The sequence below is a fragment of the Saccopteryx leptura genome, chromosome 12 (assembly GCF_036850995.1).
Source record: "Saccopteryx leptura isolate mSacLep1 chromosome 12, mSacLep1_pri_phased_curated, whole genome shotgun sequence".
NCBI classification, from domain to species: domain Eukaryota; kingdom Metazoa; phylum Chordata; class Mammalia; order Chiroptera; family Emballonuridae; genus Saccopteryx; species Saccopteryx leptura.
Window position 1 is genome coordinate 26,727,949 of NC_089514.1, and position 15,068 is coordinate 26,743,016.

General features: G+C 39.3%; 1 protein-coding gene across 1 annotated transcript in view; it reads right to left on the reverse strand.

The window, feature by feature from the left end:
• Window positions 1–351: 351 nt before the first annotated feature.
• Window positions 352–15,068, reverse strand: part of PHF14 (PHD finger protein 14) — a 186,010-nt gene continuing 171,293 nt past the window's right edge. The window contains exon 18 of the mRNA XM_066354053.1: window positions 352–727. Coding sequence (XP_066210150.1) covers window positions 704–727 — 24 coding nt within the window. The 3' untranslated portion in view covers window positions 352–703. The remainder of the gene's footprint in view (window positions 728–15,068) is intronic.

Sequence of the window (15,068 nt, forward strand, 5' to 3'; positions counted from 1 at the left end):
CAGAGAAGCTTCTCCTGGTTGTGGAACCGGAGAATGCGTCAGGGCTTTGGGAGCCCTGAGTGAGGCCAAAGTGGTCTTCCCTGTGTGTTTGTTTGTCCGCCGGTGCGAGACTTTAATAAAGGAATGGCCCACCATTTTTTGGCTCCAATGTTTCTTTACCATCTGCCCGAATCCAGTGTGAACCTGCTTGGCCACCACAACAGCGGCCACTGGCCATATAATTCCCCAAACTGATTTGGATGTGACACCGTTTATTTTCATAGAATCTGATATGAGAAAAGGGGGCAACTGAACCCGCCTTTGGAAGTGCTGACTGTATTAGCTATCTATTGTACAACAAATTGCCAGAAGTTGAGCTTAAAACAACGCACGTTTATTATCACAGTTTCTGTGGCTCAGGAGTCTGGGTACACTTTGCTCTGTTTCCTGCAAGGCTGCACCCATGGCGTTCTCTGCGGGTTGGTCTCATCTGTTTGGGAAAAGGTTCATTTCCATCGGGTTGTTGGCGGAATTCATTTCCTTGTCATTGTAGGACTGTGGGCTCCACTTTCTTGCAGACTGTTTTTTGCCACTTGGGTCTCCTCTCATCAAAACCAACAGGTGAGCTGAGAGTCTCTTCACAAGATGTATGTTACCGTCCCATGTAACATAATTATATAAATGTCGTCATGCTCTTCCCATCATCTTTGTCGGAATCAGTTGATTAGAAGCAAGTCGTAGGTCTCACCTGTGCTCAAAGGGAAGGAATTTCAGAAAGGCATGGATACCGAGAGTTAGGAATCATAGTGGTAAGGACTGCAAATCTCTTTGTACAAACGACTTTATCCACCACCCACATTGAGAGACATGAACAAATTCTAGCTTGTGTTCCTAGAATGATAATCCCAGCCCCTTAAAATGGGGAACACGCAGGAGAATTTACTGTTTCTTCTGGCTAAAATCTGACTGGAGGCCCCATCTCCCTTTTCATAGAGCATATACTTTAGAAAACTTGCAAATGTAAATCCTTTCTCGGTCCCTTTGAGATGTATCTTCTACAATCTAGGAATGTCTCAAGGACCAAGGAACCATTCCTAAAAATGCAATCATCATGAAAGATTGGATCCTTGCCTCCCATTCTCCGTGGGTGGGTAGGGTAGGAGTCTAACTTCAATAAGCACCTGTGAGCAGACACAGATGGCCTGCTCATACCGACCAAATTCCCCTCACTGCATCCTGGTACTTTTCCACCAGCACATCCAGCATTTAAAAAGCATCCTGTTTGTCTTTCAGGGAGTTGAACTCACTTAACAGTCGAGTGTGTCTCCCCTGCTGCAGTAGCCTGAATAAAATCTGTTTTGCCATTTTTGCAGAATGTCCAACTGTGTTTGTTTGTCTATTTGTTTATTTGTTTTACAGGAACAACCTTAAGGGTTTCTCTCTCATCATTGCCTAGAGGTTTTGGTATCACTTTGCTTTCCGTTCTAACACATCTACCTCAGCAAAGCTGAGCTTCACTGAGCATTTATGGATTATGCGTTTGTAGGTAGTTTGGGTGTTTCTCCTCTTATATAATAAGCATGTTCCTAATGGGTGGTAATTGTTTAAACTAAATTAATAAGAAATAAAGCACAGGGGGCCTTGGATATTGATAAGAACCACAGACAACAAGTGCAGTCTGGGTTGTAGGTCTAGCTCTGTGACATAGACTAGCCTGTATGGTTAGAGGTGGAAATGAATTCTCTTGGTGGTAATTTGTGGCTACCTTTAGGCATGTTAGGAGGGGGAAAAATAGTCTCAGCCTTGAAGGAAGAGAGGCACCAAGCTGGAATGGTTAGTAACAGTGTGTTACCCGAATCCAGCCCGTGTGAGTTTACTCTCCCTCTTGAGGGGTAAGGAAAATCCTGAGCAGAAAAATACTCCATTCATCCCGCTCAAGCCTCAGTTAGAAGAACTGACAAAATACAATGAGGGTCTGGAATTGGGCTCTATGGGAAATACGTTTGGTTTCCCAAGCAAAAGCACACATGGTTCTGGGATATTTATTTGAGCCCTTCTGTTCAAAACTCTTTCTGAGGCTGTGTGCGATCTAGAAGTGATGGCCACACATGGGTTCCCGCTTGCTTCTTCTGCTCAGGACCATGGACAACAAAAGAGCAGGGTCCTGCCTCTTGTGGTTGCCGGTGAGGAGTGGGTCACTGCCTACTAGACATCTCTCCTCTGACCCTGTGGGGCCTGTTCCTCTGTGTCCTTACGAGCCTGTACCTTCAGCCCAGTTCCTCAGAGGGTACCTGTGGTTGGTTCATGGAGCATGATGCCCTAAACCAGGAGGAAAAGACGTTAACCAGGTATTGAATGAGTGCAGAGCAAGAGAGTGTTGGTGGTGGTGATTGGTTTTGTTTTTCAGGGGAAGCTCAGGGCTTCTTTTATGTTTTATAATGTAAATTATGGACACTGAGAGTTGAGACATTTTGTCTGTTCAGTGAACTGCAGAAAACGTAAACCTCTACAAGCCAGAGAAATACATCTTCCCTGTGTGCTTAGAATATTCAAAGACCAATCTGTATCTAACTTTCGTGTTTTCTAAATTTTGGAAATAAAAATTAATTGGTAGGAATTTTGCAAGCATTTTAAATCAACAATGATTTCCTGAGTTTTGTGTTATCTTTAGTATTACAAACTACATCACTTTTGTCATTTCCATACCATTATATAGTATTCTTGGAAATATGATTTTTAGGAATACCATTCAACTCCTACCCATAGCTGATTGGATCCAAAGCCACAATAGTTCTAAAATTAAATTAAATTCTATATAGATTTTTGCCTCTTCTTTCTTTGCATTTTCCCTGATATTTAGACAGTACTTTTCAATGAAATGACCTATTTGCATAGGTAAAACTTCCATTTATTATTTTTATTTCATTACTAGTTTTGTTCTTGATTCTTTACTTTAACATTGTCCTGGTTGCATTAAGAAGCTCCAGGTCTTGCTGAGTGTTGGTTATCAATCAAGTTGTAGATTCTGGCCTAGGACGTTGCATATCGATTACTTATCTCATTCAGGGCCAGAGAGACAAGTCATATTCTTCATGCGTGAGGTTCTAAGTGTAGCTTCCCTGAGCCACTTGGCTAATTTAATAGCTTTCATTTTTCTATTCTTACTAGTTTATAATGACTTTAACCTTATTTTGGAATAAAATGTTTTAATGAGATTTTAAGAAATTAGAGAAGATATTTCATGAATTTGAAACTATTTGAGAAAAAGAACTTTTAGCCTGACCAGGTGGTGGCACAGTGGATAGAGCGTGGGACTGGGATGCGGAGGACCCAGGTTCAAGACCCCGAGGTTGCCAGCTTGAGCGTGGGCTCATCTGGTTTGAGCAAAAGCTCACCAGCTTGGACTCAAGGTTACTGGCTTGAGCAAGGTGTTACTCGGTCTGCTGAAGGCTCACGGTCAAGGCACATATGAGAAAGCAATCAATGAACAACTAAGGTATCGCAATGAAAAACTAATAATTGATGCTTCTCATCTCTCCATTCCTGTCTGTCTGTCCCTGTCTATTCCTCTCTCTGACTCTTTCTTTGTCTCTGTAAAAAAAAAAAAAAAGAACTTTTATATGATATTTCTCACATACCAGAACACTGTCATGTTCACTGCTTATTTAATCTTCATGTAACAGATAAGTCTTAGTGGCCTTGATCTGGGAAAAAATGTCTCCTTCCAATGGCCCTGTCACTGCATTTGTAGCCTGAGGACAGAGGGGAGGCTCGATGCTGACCATTAGGTTGGGGAGTTTCCATGTGGGCCCATGAGGCATGCTAGCCCCTCTAGAGTCCTGGGGAAGGTCACCCGTCTACAAGCTGCCCCATGTACGTAGCACCTAGACTATAAGTAGGAGTGAGTAGTCAGAGACTTCTGGGCATATGAGGAAAGCCTTCAACATGAAAAGGGACAATGAGGGGGAAAAGGATATTTAGGGAACAAAGGGGGGAAAAGCAATAATGCAAACTAGCTGAGACCTTTCATTTAATGAGTTTGGCGACATCAGCTTTGTAAGAGAAGGGCCTCAAATGGGTAAAAATTGGTGGGTGGAAGAAATCTAACAAGAAGATGCTACTTGTTCCAGAAGGCAAGACCTAGAAGGTTATCTACTAATAGAGAAAGAAAATGTGATTATTATGATGGAGGAACAGCTGACGGCCTTGGTCATAGAGAAAGGCAATCAGGACATTAAAAAATGACTTTGTAAACAAAGTCATAGAAAAAATGGGCCAAAAATGTAAACAGTTACTCTAGCAAAGATTATATATAAACAGATGGTAAATAGGCCCATAAAAAAAAGTTCAACATCATTAGTCATTAAGGAATTGTAAATTAAAACTGCAATGAGATGCCCATTTGACTGGCTTAAGACAAATCAAAACAAAGCAAAACAAAAAATACCAAGTGCTAGTGAGAACATGAACATGTGAAGCAATGGTAGCCATCACATTGCTGGTGTGAATGTAAAATACTGCAGTCACTTTGCAAACATTTTAGTAGCATCTTATGAAGTTAAATATACACTTGCCATTTGACCCAGCAATCCCACTCCATGGTATTTACCCAAGAGAAAAGAAAGTTATGTCCTCACCAAGATCTGCACATATCAACTTTATTTGTAATCACCAAAACCTAGAAGCCACTTAAATGTCTCCCCACTGTTTATTGGGTAAACACTGGTACATCCATACAGGGAACACTGTACAGCAATGAAAAAGAATGAAGTCCTAGTACATAAAATACCTTGGATGAGCTATTTTACGTGAGAGGAGCCCCACTCACAAAGCTGTAGACGGTCTCATTCCATTTATATGATATTCTGAAACAGGCAAAACTATAGGGACAGAAAACAGATTAGTGGTTGTCAGGTTGTCAGACGTTGGGAGGTGGAGAGACATTGACAGTTGGGTATAAAAGGGCACAAGGGAATTGGAAGTGTGGTGGAACTGTGCTCTCTGTCTTAATTGTGGTGATGGTGACGTGACTGTATGGTTTGTCAAGACACACAGAACTGCACATTAAAAGTGTGAGTGTAGCCCTGGCCGGTTGGCTCAGCGGTAGAGCATCGGCCTAGTGTGCGGAGGACCCGGGTTCGATTCCCGGCCAGGGCACACAGGAGAAGCGCCCATTTGCTTCTCCACCCCTCCGCCGCGCCTTCCTCTCTGTCTCTCTCTTCCCCCCCTGCAGCCAAGGCTCCATTGGAGCAAAGATGGCCCGGGCGCTGGGGATGGCTCTGTGGCCTCTGCCTCAGGCGCTAGAGTGGCTCTGGTCGCAACATGGTGACGCCCAGGATGGGCAGAGCATCGCCCCCTGGTGGGCAGAGCGTCGCCCCATGGTGGGCGTGCCGGGTGGATCTGGGTCAGGCGCATGCGGGAGTCTGTCTGACTGTCTCTCCCTGTTTCCAGCTTCAGAAAAATGCAAAAAAAAAAAAAAAGTGTGAGTGTTACTATGTGTAAATCATAACTCAAAAATGAAGGGAAAATCAATGAGGTTTCTGGCTTGAGTGGCAGTTGGAGAGTGAAACTGCTAAGGGTCTGGGGAAAGCTTAGCTGGGCAGCAGGCAAGCCTGAAAGCAAACGATATATTCTGCCTCGGCAAACAGAACCCCACACAGCAGAAAGAGATTAATGTGGGTCATGTAGTAGGGCTCTTTACTGCTGACTGAAATTCTATTGTATGAATATACGAGGATTTGTTCATTTGTCTGTTGAGGGACATTTGAGTTGTTTCCAGGTTTGGTCAATTATGAATAAAATCTCCCCCTCTTACATGCAGTTTCACTTTCTGCAATTTTGGTCACCCATGGTCAACCATGGTTCAAAAATATTAACTGGAAAACTCTAGAAATAACCAATTCATAAGTTTTCAATTGTGTGCTATTCTGAGTACATGATGAAATCTCACACAGTTCTCCTCTGTCCCCCCCCCCAGGATGTGAATCATCCCTGTACCCAGGGTTTCTATGCTCTACAATACATCAGGGGTAGTCTACCTTTTTATACCTACCACCCACTTTTGTATCTCTGTTAGTAGTAACATTTTCTAACCGCCCACCAGTTCCACAGTAATGGTGATTTATAAAGTAGAGAAGTAACTTTACTTTATAAAATTTATAAAGCAGAGTTACAGCAAGTTAAAGCATATAATAATAATTTTTACTTACCAAGTACTTTATGTCAGATTTTCGCTAAGTTTGGCAGAACAAATCTTTATAAAACAACTTACTATAGTTAAATCTATCTCTTTATTTATACTTTGGTTGCTCCACTACCGCCCACCATGAAAGCTGGTGGCCCACTAGTGGGCAGTAGGGACCAGGTTGACTACCACTGCTCTACAGCTACCCACCCATTAGTCACTTAGTAGCCATCTTGGTTATCACATCAGCTTTCTAGGTAATGCCATGCTTGTGTGCAAGGAACCCTTATTTTACTTAATTAATGGCCTCCAAGTGCAAGAGTAGCAATGCTGGCAATTTGGACACACCAGAGAAACATAAACTTTGTGCTTAAGTGAAAAGGTAAAAGTTCTTGACTTAATAAGGCATTTTATCGTATCACATCATCACAAGAAGGATGAGTACAGTACAATAAGATATTTTGAGAGATATGGAGATCATATTTACATAACTTAATAGTGTATTATTTTAATTGTTCCATTAATAGTTATTATTAATCTCTTGCTGTGCCTAACTTAAACATTATTATAGGTATGTATGCCTAAGAAAAAATAATATGTATAAATATATATAAACACATACATTCATACATACATACACAGGGTTCAGGCATCCACTGGAGGTCTTAGAACATAGCTCCTGTGGAAGATGGGGACTACCATATACATATTCATGTGGCTACTGAAATATCTGAGCAGAAAAGCCAGGGATATGTTTCTAAAATGCAAATCTGATCATGCTACTCCTCTGACTAAAATTCTTAGCCTATGCCTGCCTGACCAGGCAGTGGCACAGCAGATAGAGTGTCAGACTGGGACACGGAGGACCCAAGTTCGATACCCCAAGGTCGCCAGCTTGAGTGTGTGCTTATCTGGTTTGAACAAGGCTCGCCAGCTAGAGCCTAAGGTCTCTGGCTTGAGCAAGGGGTCACTTCGTCTGCTGTAGCCAGCTGGGTCAAGGCACATATGAGAAAGCCATCAATAAACAACTAAGGTGCTGCAACGAAGAATTGATGCTTCTCATCTCTCTCCCTTCCCATCTGTCTGTCCCTCTCTCTATCTCTCCCTGACACACACACACACACACACACACACACACACACACACACACACACACACTATTTGCCTATTCCTTCCCGCCCACAGCAGCAGTTCTGCACCGTGACCCCATACTAGAACCATCTAGAGCACTTTATAAGCTGCCAGATGTTTGCTTGGCCCACCCACAGAAATTCTGATAGAATTGAGCACTGGATGGAGTTCAAATGTCAGTTTTTTTCAAAGCTCCTCATGGAATTTTATTATTTTTTAAGGCTTGAATCTTTTTTTTTTCTTTAAAAAGCCTCATTAAATATAATACCAAAAAAATAAATATAATGTACATTCCATATAATTTATCCATTTATAGTGTACAATTCAATGGTATTTGTTATATTACATTATTATGTTTCTTAATTGTGGTAAAAATGTATATAATATGAAATTTGCTATTTTAAATTATACAATTCAGTGGCATTAATTATGCTCACAATGTTGAACAGCCAGCACCACTGCTGCCTCTTTGTATTGGACTTCAGTAAATATCCAGTTCTATAATGAAATCCAAGTGCCTTTAGCAAAACCCAAAGCCTTTCTGTCTTCCCAGAGGCAGCTCTCATCACTTCCTGCCCTGCATTCTCTTGGATCCAGACGTGCTGACTCATCTTTAACTTTTGAGAACTCTTTACCTGTGCATATTGCTATTTCATCTCTCGGAACACTATTCCCACTACTTCTGGTCAAATCTCATGTCTTCAAAGCCAGACTCCAGTTTTGTCTTTATGGAGTATTATTTCTGCCTCTGGGCTTATTTAGCTGCTCCCATCTGTGATCTGTAGCTCCCTTTATCAGCTTCTGTCCAAGCAGTTACTCGTGATTCTTTTCTGTGTCTGTTTTTGTATCTTCCACCAGATATATTCTCTCTCTCTCTCTCTCTTTCTCTCTCTCTTTTTCTCATGGTGAACACTCAAAAATTGCAAATTTTCAATGTATACATATAAATTCATGGAGGCAGTTTTCCCCAAGAACTTCCAAGAAACCACCCAAGACAGTGATGTGAGAAGTCAAGTTGTTGCTTTAAGAAGCTGAGACTTCAGGGATGTTTGTTTTCACAGCATACCCTAGCCTAGCCTATTACACTCATGAAGACTTCATTTGCCACATTTATCAGCTGCTCTTTTGCAATCTAATTAGAAGGAGAATGTGAAACTCTGTTTGAAAAAGATTCTGGGTTTAAGGGAAGGCTGAAGGAGAGCTAGATCTCAGAGGAGTCTGGGAAAGGTGCAGGTGTGCAGGGGAGGAATTGAGCAGAACTTGTTCCCCGGGGAAGACAGACTTGGGCTGGGAGGAGGGAAGAAAAAACTCCTAGATTGGGCGCTGAAGACAAACAGCTGGACTAAAACCTTTGCAAAGACTGTGCCTGACTTCCAGAATTAGACATGAGCAAATGTAAAATTTCAAATCCCAAGTCAATGCTTGCTAAAAATATACAGTCTAAGAAAGAAAATCAGAAACAATCATAATTTTGAACAGATGTTCCATTTGTTAATTTGATTTTTCCTAACAGGACACATTTCTGAAGTTGCTGCTGAATACACCACTTTTATCTCTTGTTGATATAATCAGAAAGATGTCTTGGTTCAACAGTGCTCTGGAGGTTGAAATGTGTTCTCCTTTATAATTTGCAGCTCTGATTAGTTCTATTTTTCTGCCTCAGATGCAAAAATGCAAACATAAACCAAGATTCTGGGTCATTTCCGCTTCTTAAATCATCACCATTAAAAAAAGAATTCAAAGAAAATATCGTCTTTCAAATCGTACTGAAAATGTGGTCTGAGGTTTACAGGGCAGAGTGTACAATGGTCCAATCTTCCATTGACATATTAACCTATTGACTGTCTCACATTATTAAAAAACAGAACAAAATGCGCATCTGTCATAGAAAAACACATACATAAAACATATCCAATCAGAAATGCATTGTTGAAAGGAGAGAAATAGATGTTAGAAAGCATTGCAGTCTGGATCTAAAGGAAAAATTTTATACATAAAGAAAATATGGCAAAATCTTAATTATCTTGTTGGTTCTCCCTTATGACTACATGGAACTTCTCTCCACTCTTGTGTGTATGATATTGTTGATGAGGGTATATAGTAGAGAGATCATAAACTTACAGAGAAATACTTTCAAAGATTTGTAGAAATTTAAGAACACAGCTTACTAGATTAGGTTCCTTAAGCACAGAATTTTATTATGCCAAAAATAATATCAAAAGTAATGATATTTTGGGCCCTAGCCAAATGGCCTAGTATATAGAGCATTGTCGTGGTGAGCCTAGGGCAAAGTTCAATCTCCGGTCAATGCACATACAAGAAGCAACCGACGAGTGTACAAATAAATGGAACAGGCCCTGGCCGGTTGGCTCAGAGGTAGGGTGTCAGCCCAGTGCGCAGATGTCCCAGGTTCGATTCCCCGTCAGGGCACACAAGAGAAGCGCCTATCTGCTTCTCCACCCCTACCCCTCTTGCTTCTCTCTGTCTCTTGTCTCTCTCTCTCTCTCTCTCTCTCTCTCTCTCTCTCTTCCCCTTTTGCAGCCATGGCTTGATTGGAGTGAGTTGGCCCTGGGCACTGAGGATGGCTCCATGGCTTCCACCTCAGGTATTAATAAGAGCTCAGTTGCTGAGCAATGGGGCAATGTTTCAGATGGGCAGAGCATCGCCCCCTAGTGGGCAGGCTGCGTGGATCCCAGTTGCGCATGTGGGAGTCTGTCTCTGCTTCTCCTCCTCTCACTGAATAAAAAAATAAATAAAACAACTATGTAGAACAAGTTGATGCTTTTCTCTTTCTCTTGCTCTCCTCCTACCTTTCTCTCAAGTCAATGTAAAAAATAAAAGAAAAATAATAATATATTTGAAAATACTAGATTTGCATCTGCCTTGCGAGCTCTTGCACATATTATTCATCACGTAGCAAAGAACAACAAATTTCCGCAGTGGTTATTACCTCTTTCTGATACTGTTTAATAAGCTCATTGCCCTAAAATCCAAATAGCCTGAAAGAGTTCATCTATCTTTAAAAGTAACAATAATCTTGCATCACCTTTAGCATTAGACTCAATATTAAAAACGATAATGGTTGAAACAGACATGAATCATGCAGAGTCAATTTTCTGCTCCTTATATATCAATAAGGAAGGTTATCATGTTAGACTTACACATACAACATCTGACTCAATTATCTGTTGTTTTCTGGAAACCAAATCTATTGATTTTTCTGTGGCTTGAAACAGCCATATGAAAATAGTGACTTTTTTTACTCCACTGACAGTATCAATAAAGGTAGAGTTTATCTTATTTTCTAAAGTGAGATATTTAGTATGCTGTAGGTGTAAATGAAAGACATAAACTAAGAGACAGAAGTGAACCTTTCAAATGTTAATGTGATGTCTGCGTCATTATGAGTCTAATAATATCAAGTGCACACAAGAACACATAGGTGTCATGCTGGGAAACCAATGATCTAGCTCTCATCTTGACTGCAGGCAAAGACTATCTCATTAAAGCTATAAATTTCATGAGTCTGTTCCGAAATTTAAAACCCTTAAGGCAAATGGTTCTCATGGTTTGATAGTTTTAAAAAGGGTTGTTCTTACTTGGCTTTGTAACAGGGAAATTAATCGTTTTTCTGAAACAAATCAGAATTATGCCATAGCTGCATGTGTTTTCATGCTGTTGTCGTTAGCACTTAGCTTCCTCTGTAGATTACAAAACCTTGGACTCCATATTTAATTCACCATGGGGAGACATTTATTACTTGCTATGATTGCGCAGGATAGTCTGGGGTGGAAATGAAATGTGCTCATTCATGGCTATGTAAAAATTGTTTTCTTGAGGTGATATGAAATGGAGTAGGTTTCTAATCAACCTTCAATATTCAGAGTGAATCCTGTTTAGCCCACTCTCAGGGGAAGAATGTTGTTCTTGTCCCATATGGTGTTAGCACCCAACCAATAGAAATGTGTCCAGGTCTCGGACTCAAGGCACTGGGGCAATGTCAAAGCAATTGGTTGAACTAACTTTTTCTTTCTCAGTGGTCTACAGAATAAATACTGCATAGCCATGTGAGAAATGCAATTGTAAAAGACATTCTCCTTTTTGGTTTTTGTTTTTTTTGTATATATTCAGTGTAAAAAGCAACCATTTGCTACATCTGGGAGAAAGGTGACAAATTATAATGGATGTAGGACAGTACAGCTCTAGCTAAAGCCTGCAACTGTTTAACCTTAGTGGAAAGGCATTAGTGATTGTTTTACAGGAAGAACATACAAAAAATGAGAAATAAGAATATAATTATCGCTTTCCAAAAAAAAATTACAAGTAAAATGACCTAGACTCACCTTATTTTATCTGGATGATCAGAAAGTTACAAATGAAAAGCTATTTGTAGCGCATCCTATTTGGTGTGTGTGGGAAGGAGGCTCAAAGAAGTTCAACACTTGGAACTCAAATCAGTTCATAAACCCTTAGAGCTGAAGCAACCAGGCACACATCCTGCTTTCTTTCTCCCTCAAACTTTTTAATCCAAAGAGAAGTGGATAGACATTGGCCAGAAGATATAGTGATGATTTAAATTTTTTTAATTGGGTTCAAATGTATTTTCAACTGCAAAGGTCATTAAAAAATCATTAAAACAGAACATGCAATTATTAAAAATCTTTAACTACATTAAATGTTATCAATAAGACATCACATTATTTTTTGAATGTTGATTTTTTTGGTATATTAATTTCTTTTAAAACTTTCATTAGTATCTTTCGCAGTTGTTTTTAACTTTTGTACTGTTGTTACATAGTTCTCCCAGTTTCCCTTAAAGAAAATAAAAAATTTAACACTAATATTCCGAACCACACTATTTAGTGTGACAAGTGGCTTCTAAAAAGAATAGCCACTATGAAGTGTATGACTTTTACTTAAAAGGAAAAACAAACTGCCTCTAATTTGTATCTATTATAAATAATGTTGTTAAGATATTTATGTATATGTTCATTTCTTTTGTGTAAAAACCTGTAGTGGAATTACTGGGTTATATATTAAAGGTATGTTTAATTTCATATGAATCTTCCAAACTCTTTCCCAAAGTGGTGTACCATTTTATACTTGTAGTAATAATCGGGTAGACAAGAGGACAATTTTGTTTATCCATCAATCAGCTTCTTTCCATGGCTACGTCATTGCTTTCTCAATAGGCTCATGAACAAAATGGTTCTTCTGCTGGAAGAGAGGCTATGTACGGACTCAATACCATTAGTGTTTATTCCTGAGAACAGATTTGGGCACCACCGCTGAATGTCTGACTTGCTAACAGCAGCAGCCTATCCTCAACCTCTTACATGGTATCCCAGTTAGTTTCTATTGCTGCATAAACATTACCGTACAAGTAGCAGCTGATAACAGTACACACTAGTCATCTCACAGTTTCCATGGGCTTATAGTCAGGACATGGCTTAGCTGAGTTCTTTGTATAAATTATTATCAGACTTTAAATTATAGCCCAGGACTAATTATGTTCAGTAGAAATGGAAACCACATATGTAATTTCAAATTTTCTATGAACCATAATAAAAAGTGAAAATAGTGGGAATTTATTTTAATTATATACTTTATTTAACTAAATCTATTCAAATATTATCATGTCAGCATGTAATCAAAATAAAAATTACTAATGAGCACTTTTACCTTATTTCATGCTAAGTCACCAAAGTCTGACAATGTATTTTATAATACAGCATATATCAATTAAGTGCCTAAGAGACACATGTGTCTAGTGGCTGCTGGATTGGACAACATAGTTACAGATCTTTAGTGGCTATACAGTGGTAACTCACTGTGTTTTTAATTTGCATTTTCCTTCTAACTAAACGGTGTTGAGAATATTTACATGTATATACTTATTGGCCATTTGTGTATCTTCTATTGTATAATGTCTGTTCAAATGTCCAGCAACAGGTGAACAGATATACACAGTGTGATATAGTTATACGATGAAAAAGTACCCAGCAATAAAAAGAAGTACTGATTCATGCAATAAAATGGATGAATCTCAAAATATGCTGAGTGAAGAAAGCCAAACTCAAAAAGGACACATGCAACATGACCCCATTTGTTTAAAATTGTAGAACAGGCAAAACTCATAGGAAAGCAAGCAGATCAGTGGCTGTAGTAGAGATGTGTTAATGATTACAGAATTTCACAAGAAACTTTTGGGAGGGATGAAAATGCTTAAAATCTAGTTTGGAGTGGTGATGACATAGATTTACACAGAATTTATTGAACTGCACTTTTTAAGTGGGTGTTTGTATGTAAATTATACTCCAGTAAAAATGCTTTGAAGATAAAAGCAGTACATGTTAGTAGTACCTGTAACGCAATTTGTAGGCCAATTGAAAAATATACTGTGAGGCCCCTTATTAAAAAATTAAACATTTTTAAGATTTTCAAGACAGTGACAGCAGAGGAAGTTTGTTTCTCAATCCCCAGTGATGGAGAGTTCATGGCATACAGTAGGTCCCAAGAAAGTTCTGTTGAATGAATCTAGGAATCTGGGCATCTCAGTGTCCAGCACTTTATGTTAGAGAACACAGCACCCCTTTCTGCTTCTGCTGTTTGCTCCATAGACCTGAGGAAAGAGAATTCTGAATAAAAAATTTTTAAATGCTGTTCATAAATGTGATAGAGAAAAATACTGATTAAAATCTATTTTACTTTTGAATTCTTTGATTATGGGAAGAAATACGGCTCAATAACTAAAATGAAGGAAACACACTTTGGCTGAGTGGGTGCACATTCCACTGGAATCATGAGGGAGAAGGAAATGTCCTTTAGCTATTTTATATAGTTTCATGCAGACTGACTTCTAGGGGCAGTGGTACACCTAGTATGGGTCGGAAAATGAACGAAGTTATAGGGGTATAGAGATAAAACAGTTATATTTAATTGTGCAGTGGTTTATCTTTTCTAGAAATTAGTTTTTAGATTCTCTTCTAATTATTAACTTTTCTAAGGACCCTAAATATATATAATCTATATTGTCAGAGACTTTTCATTGGGAATTCATTCTAGTGCTCCATTACATAACTCAGAATTGTTATCACGGAGGCATATGAACTTATTTAAATAATGTATTAATGACTGAATATGCCCCCCATACTCATGTTAAAGCTCTAATTGCACTCCCCCGCTAGTATGGCTGTATTGAGAGTAACGAGTAATGACGATTAAATGAGATCGTAAGATTGGGGTCCTGAGCCAAGAAAATTAGTGTCCTTTCAAGGAGAAACACTAGAGAGCTTGTCTGCTCTTCCCACAAGCACACACTGAGGAAAGGTAACGTGAGGACACAGCAAGGCCACCAGCTGCCAGCAGAAAGTGAGGTCTCACCAGAAACCAAAACCTGCTAGACCTTATCTAGGACCTCCAGCCTCCGTAACTGAAAAAAGAACCAGTATGTTGTTTAAGCCGCCAGCCTGGTGTATTTTATTATGGCAACCCGAGCTAAAATAATATGAAATATTCCACATATTATACAATATGTAATATGCATAATTTGATTAACGGTCACATAATGTGGGCAGCTTTGTAGAGTATGACAAGATTTATATGTATGTACTTATGGCATGAATGTATGAGCCCTAGAAATTTGACAAACTCATATGGTACATTTCCCCTAAAGGAAACAGTGGTTCCACTGTCCTAAGCCAAGAGCTATATATTTAGAAAAAAAAAAATTTAAAGGAAAACAGGGGTTTTAAATGGTTAAAAGTATCACTTA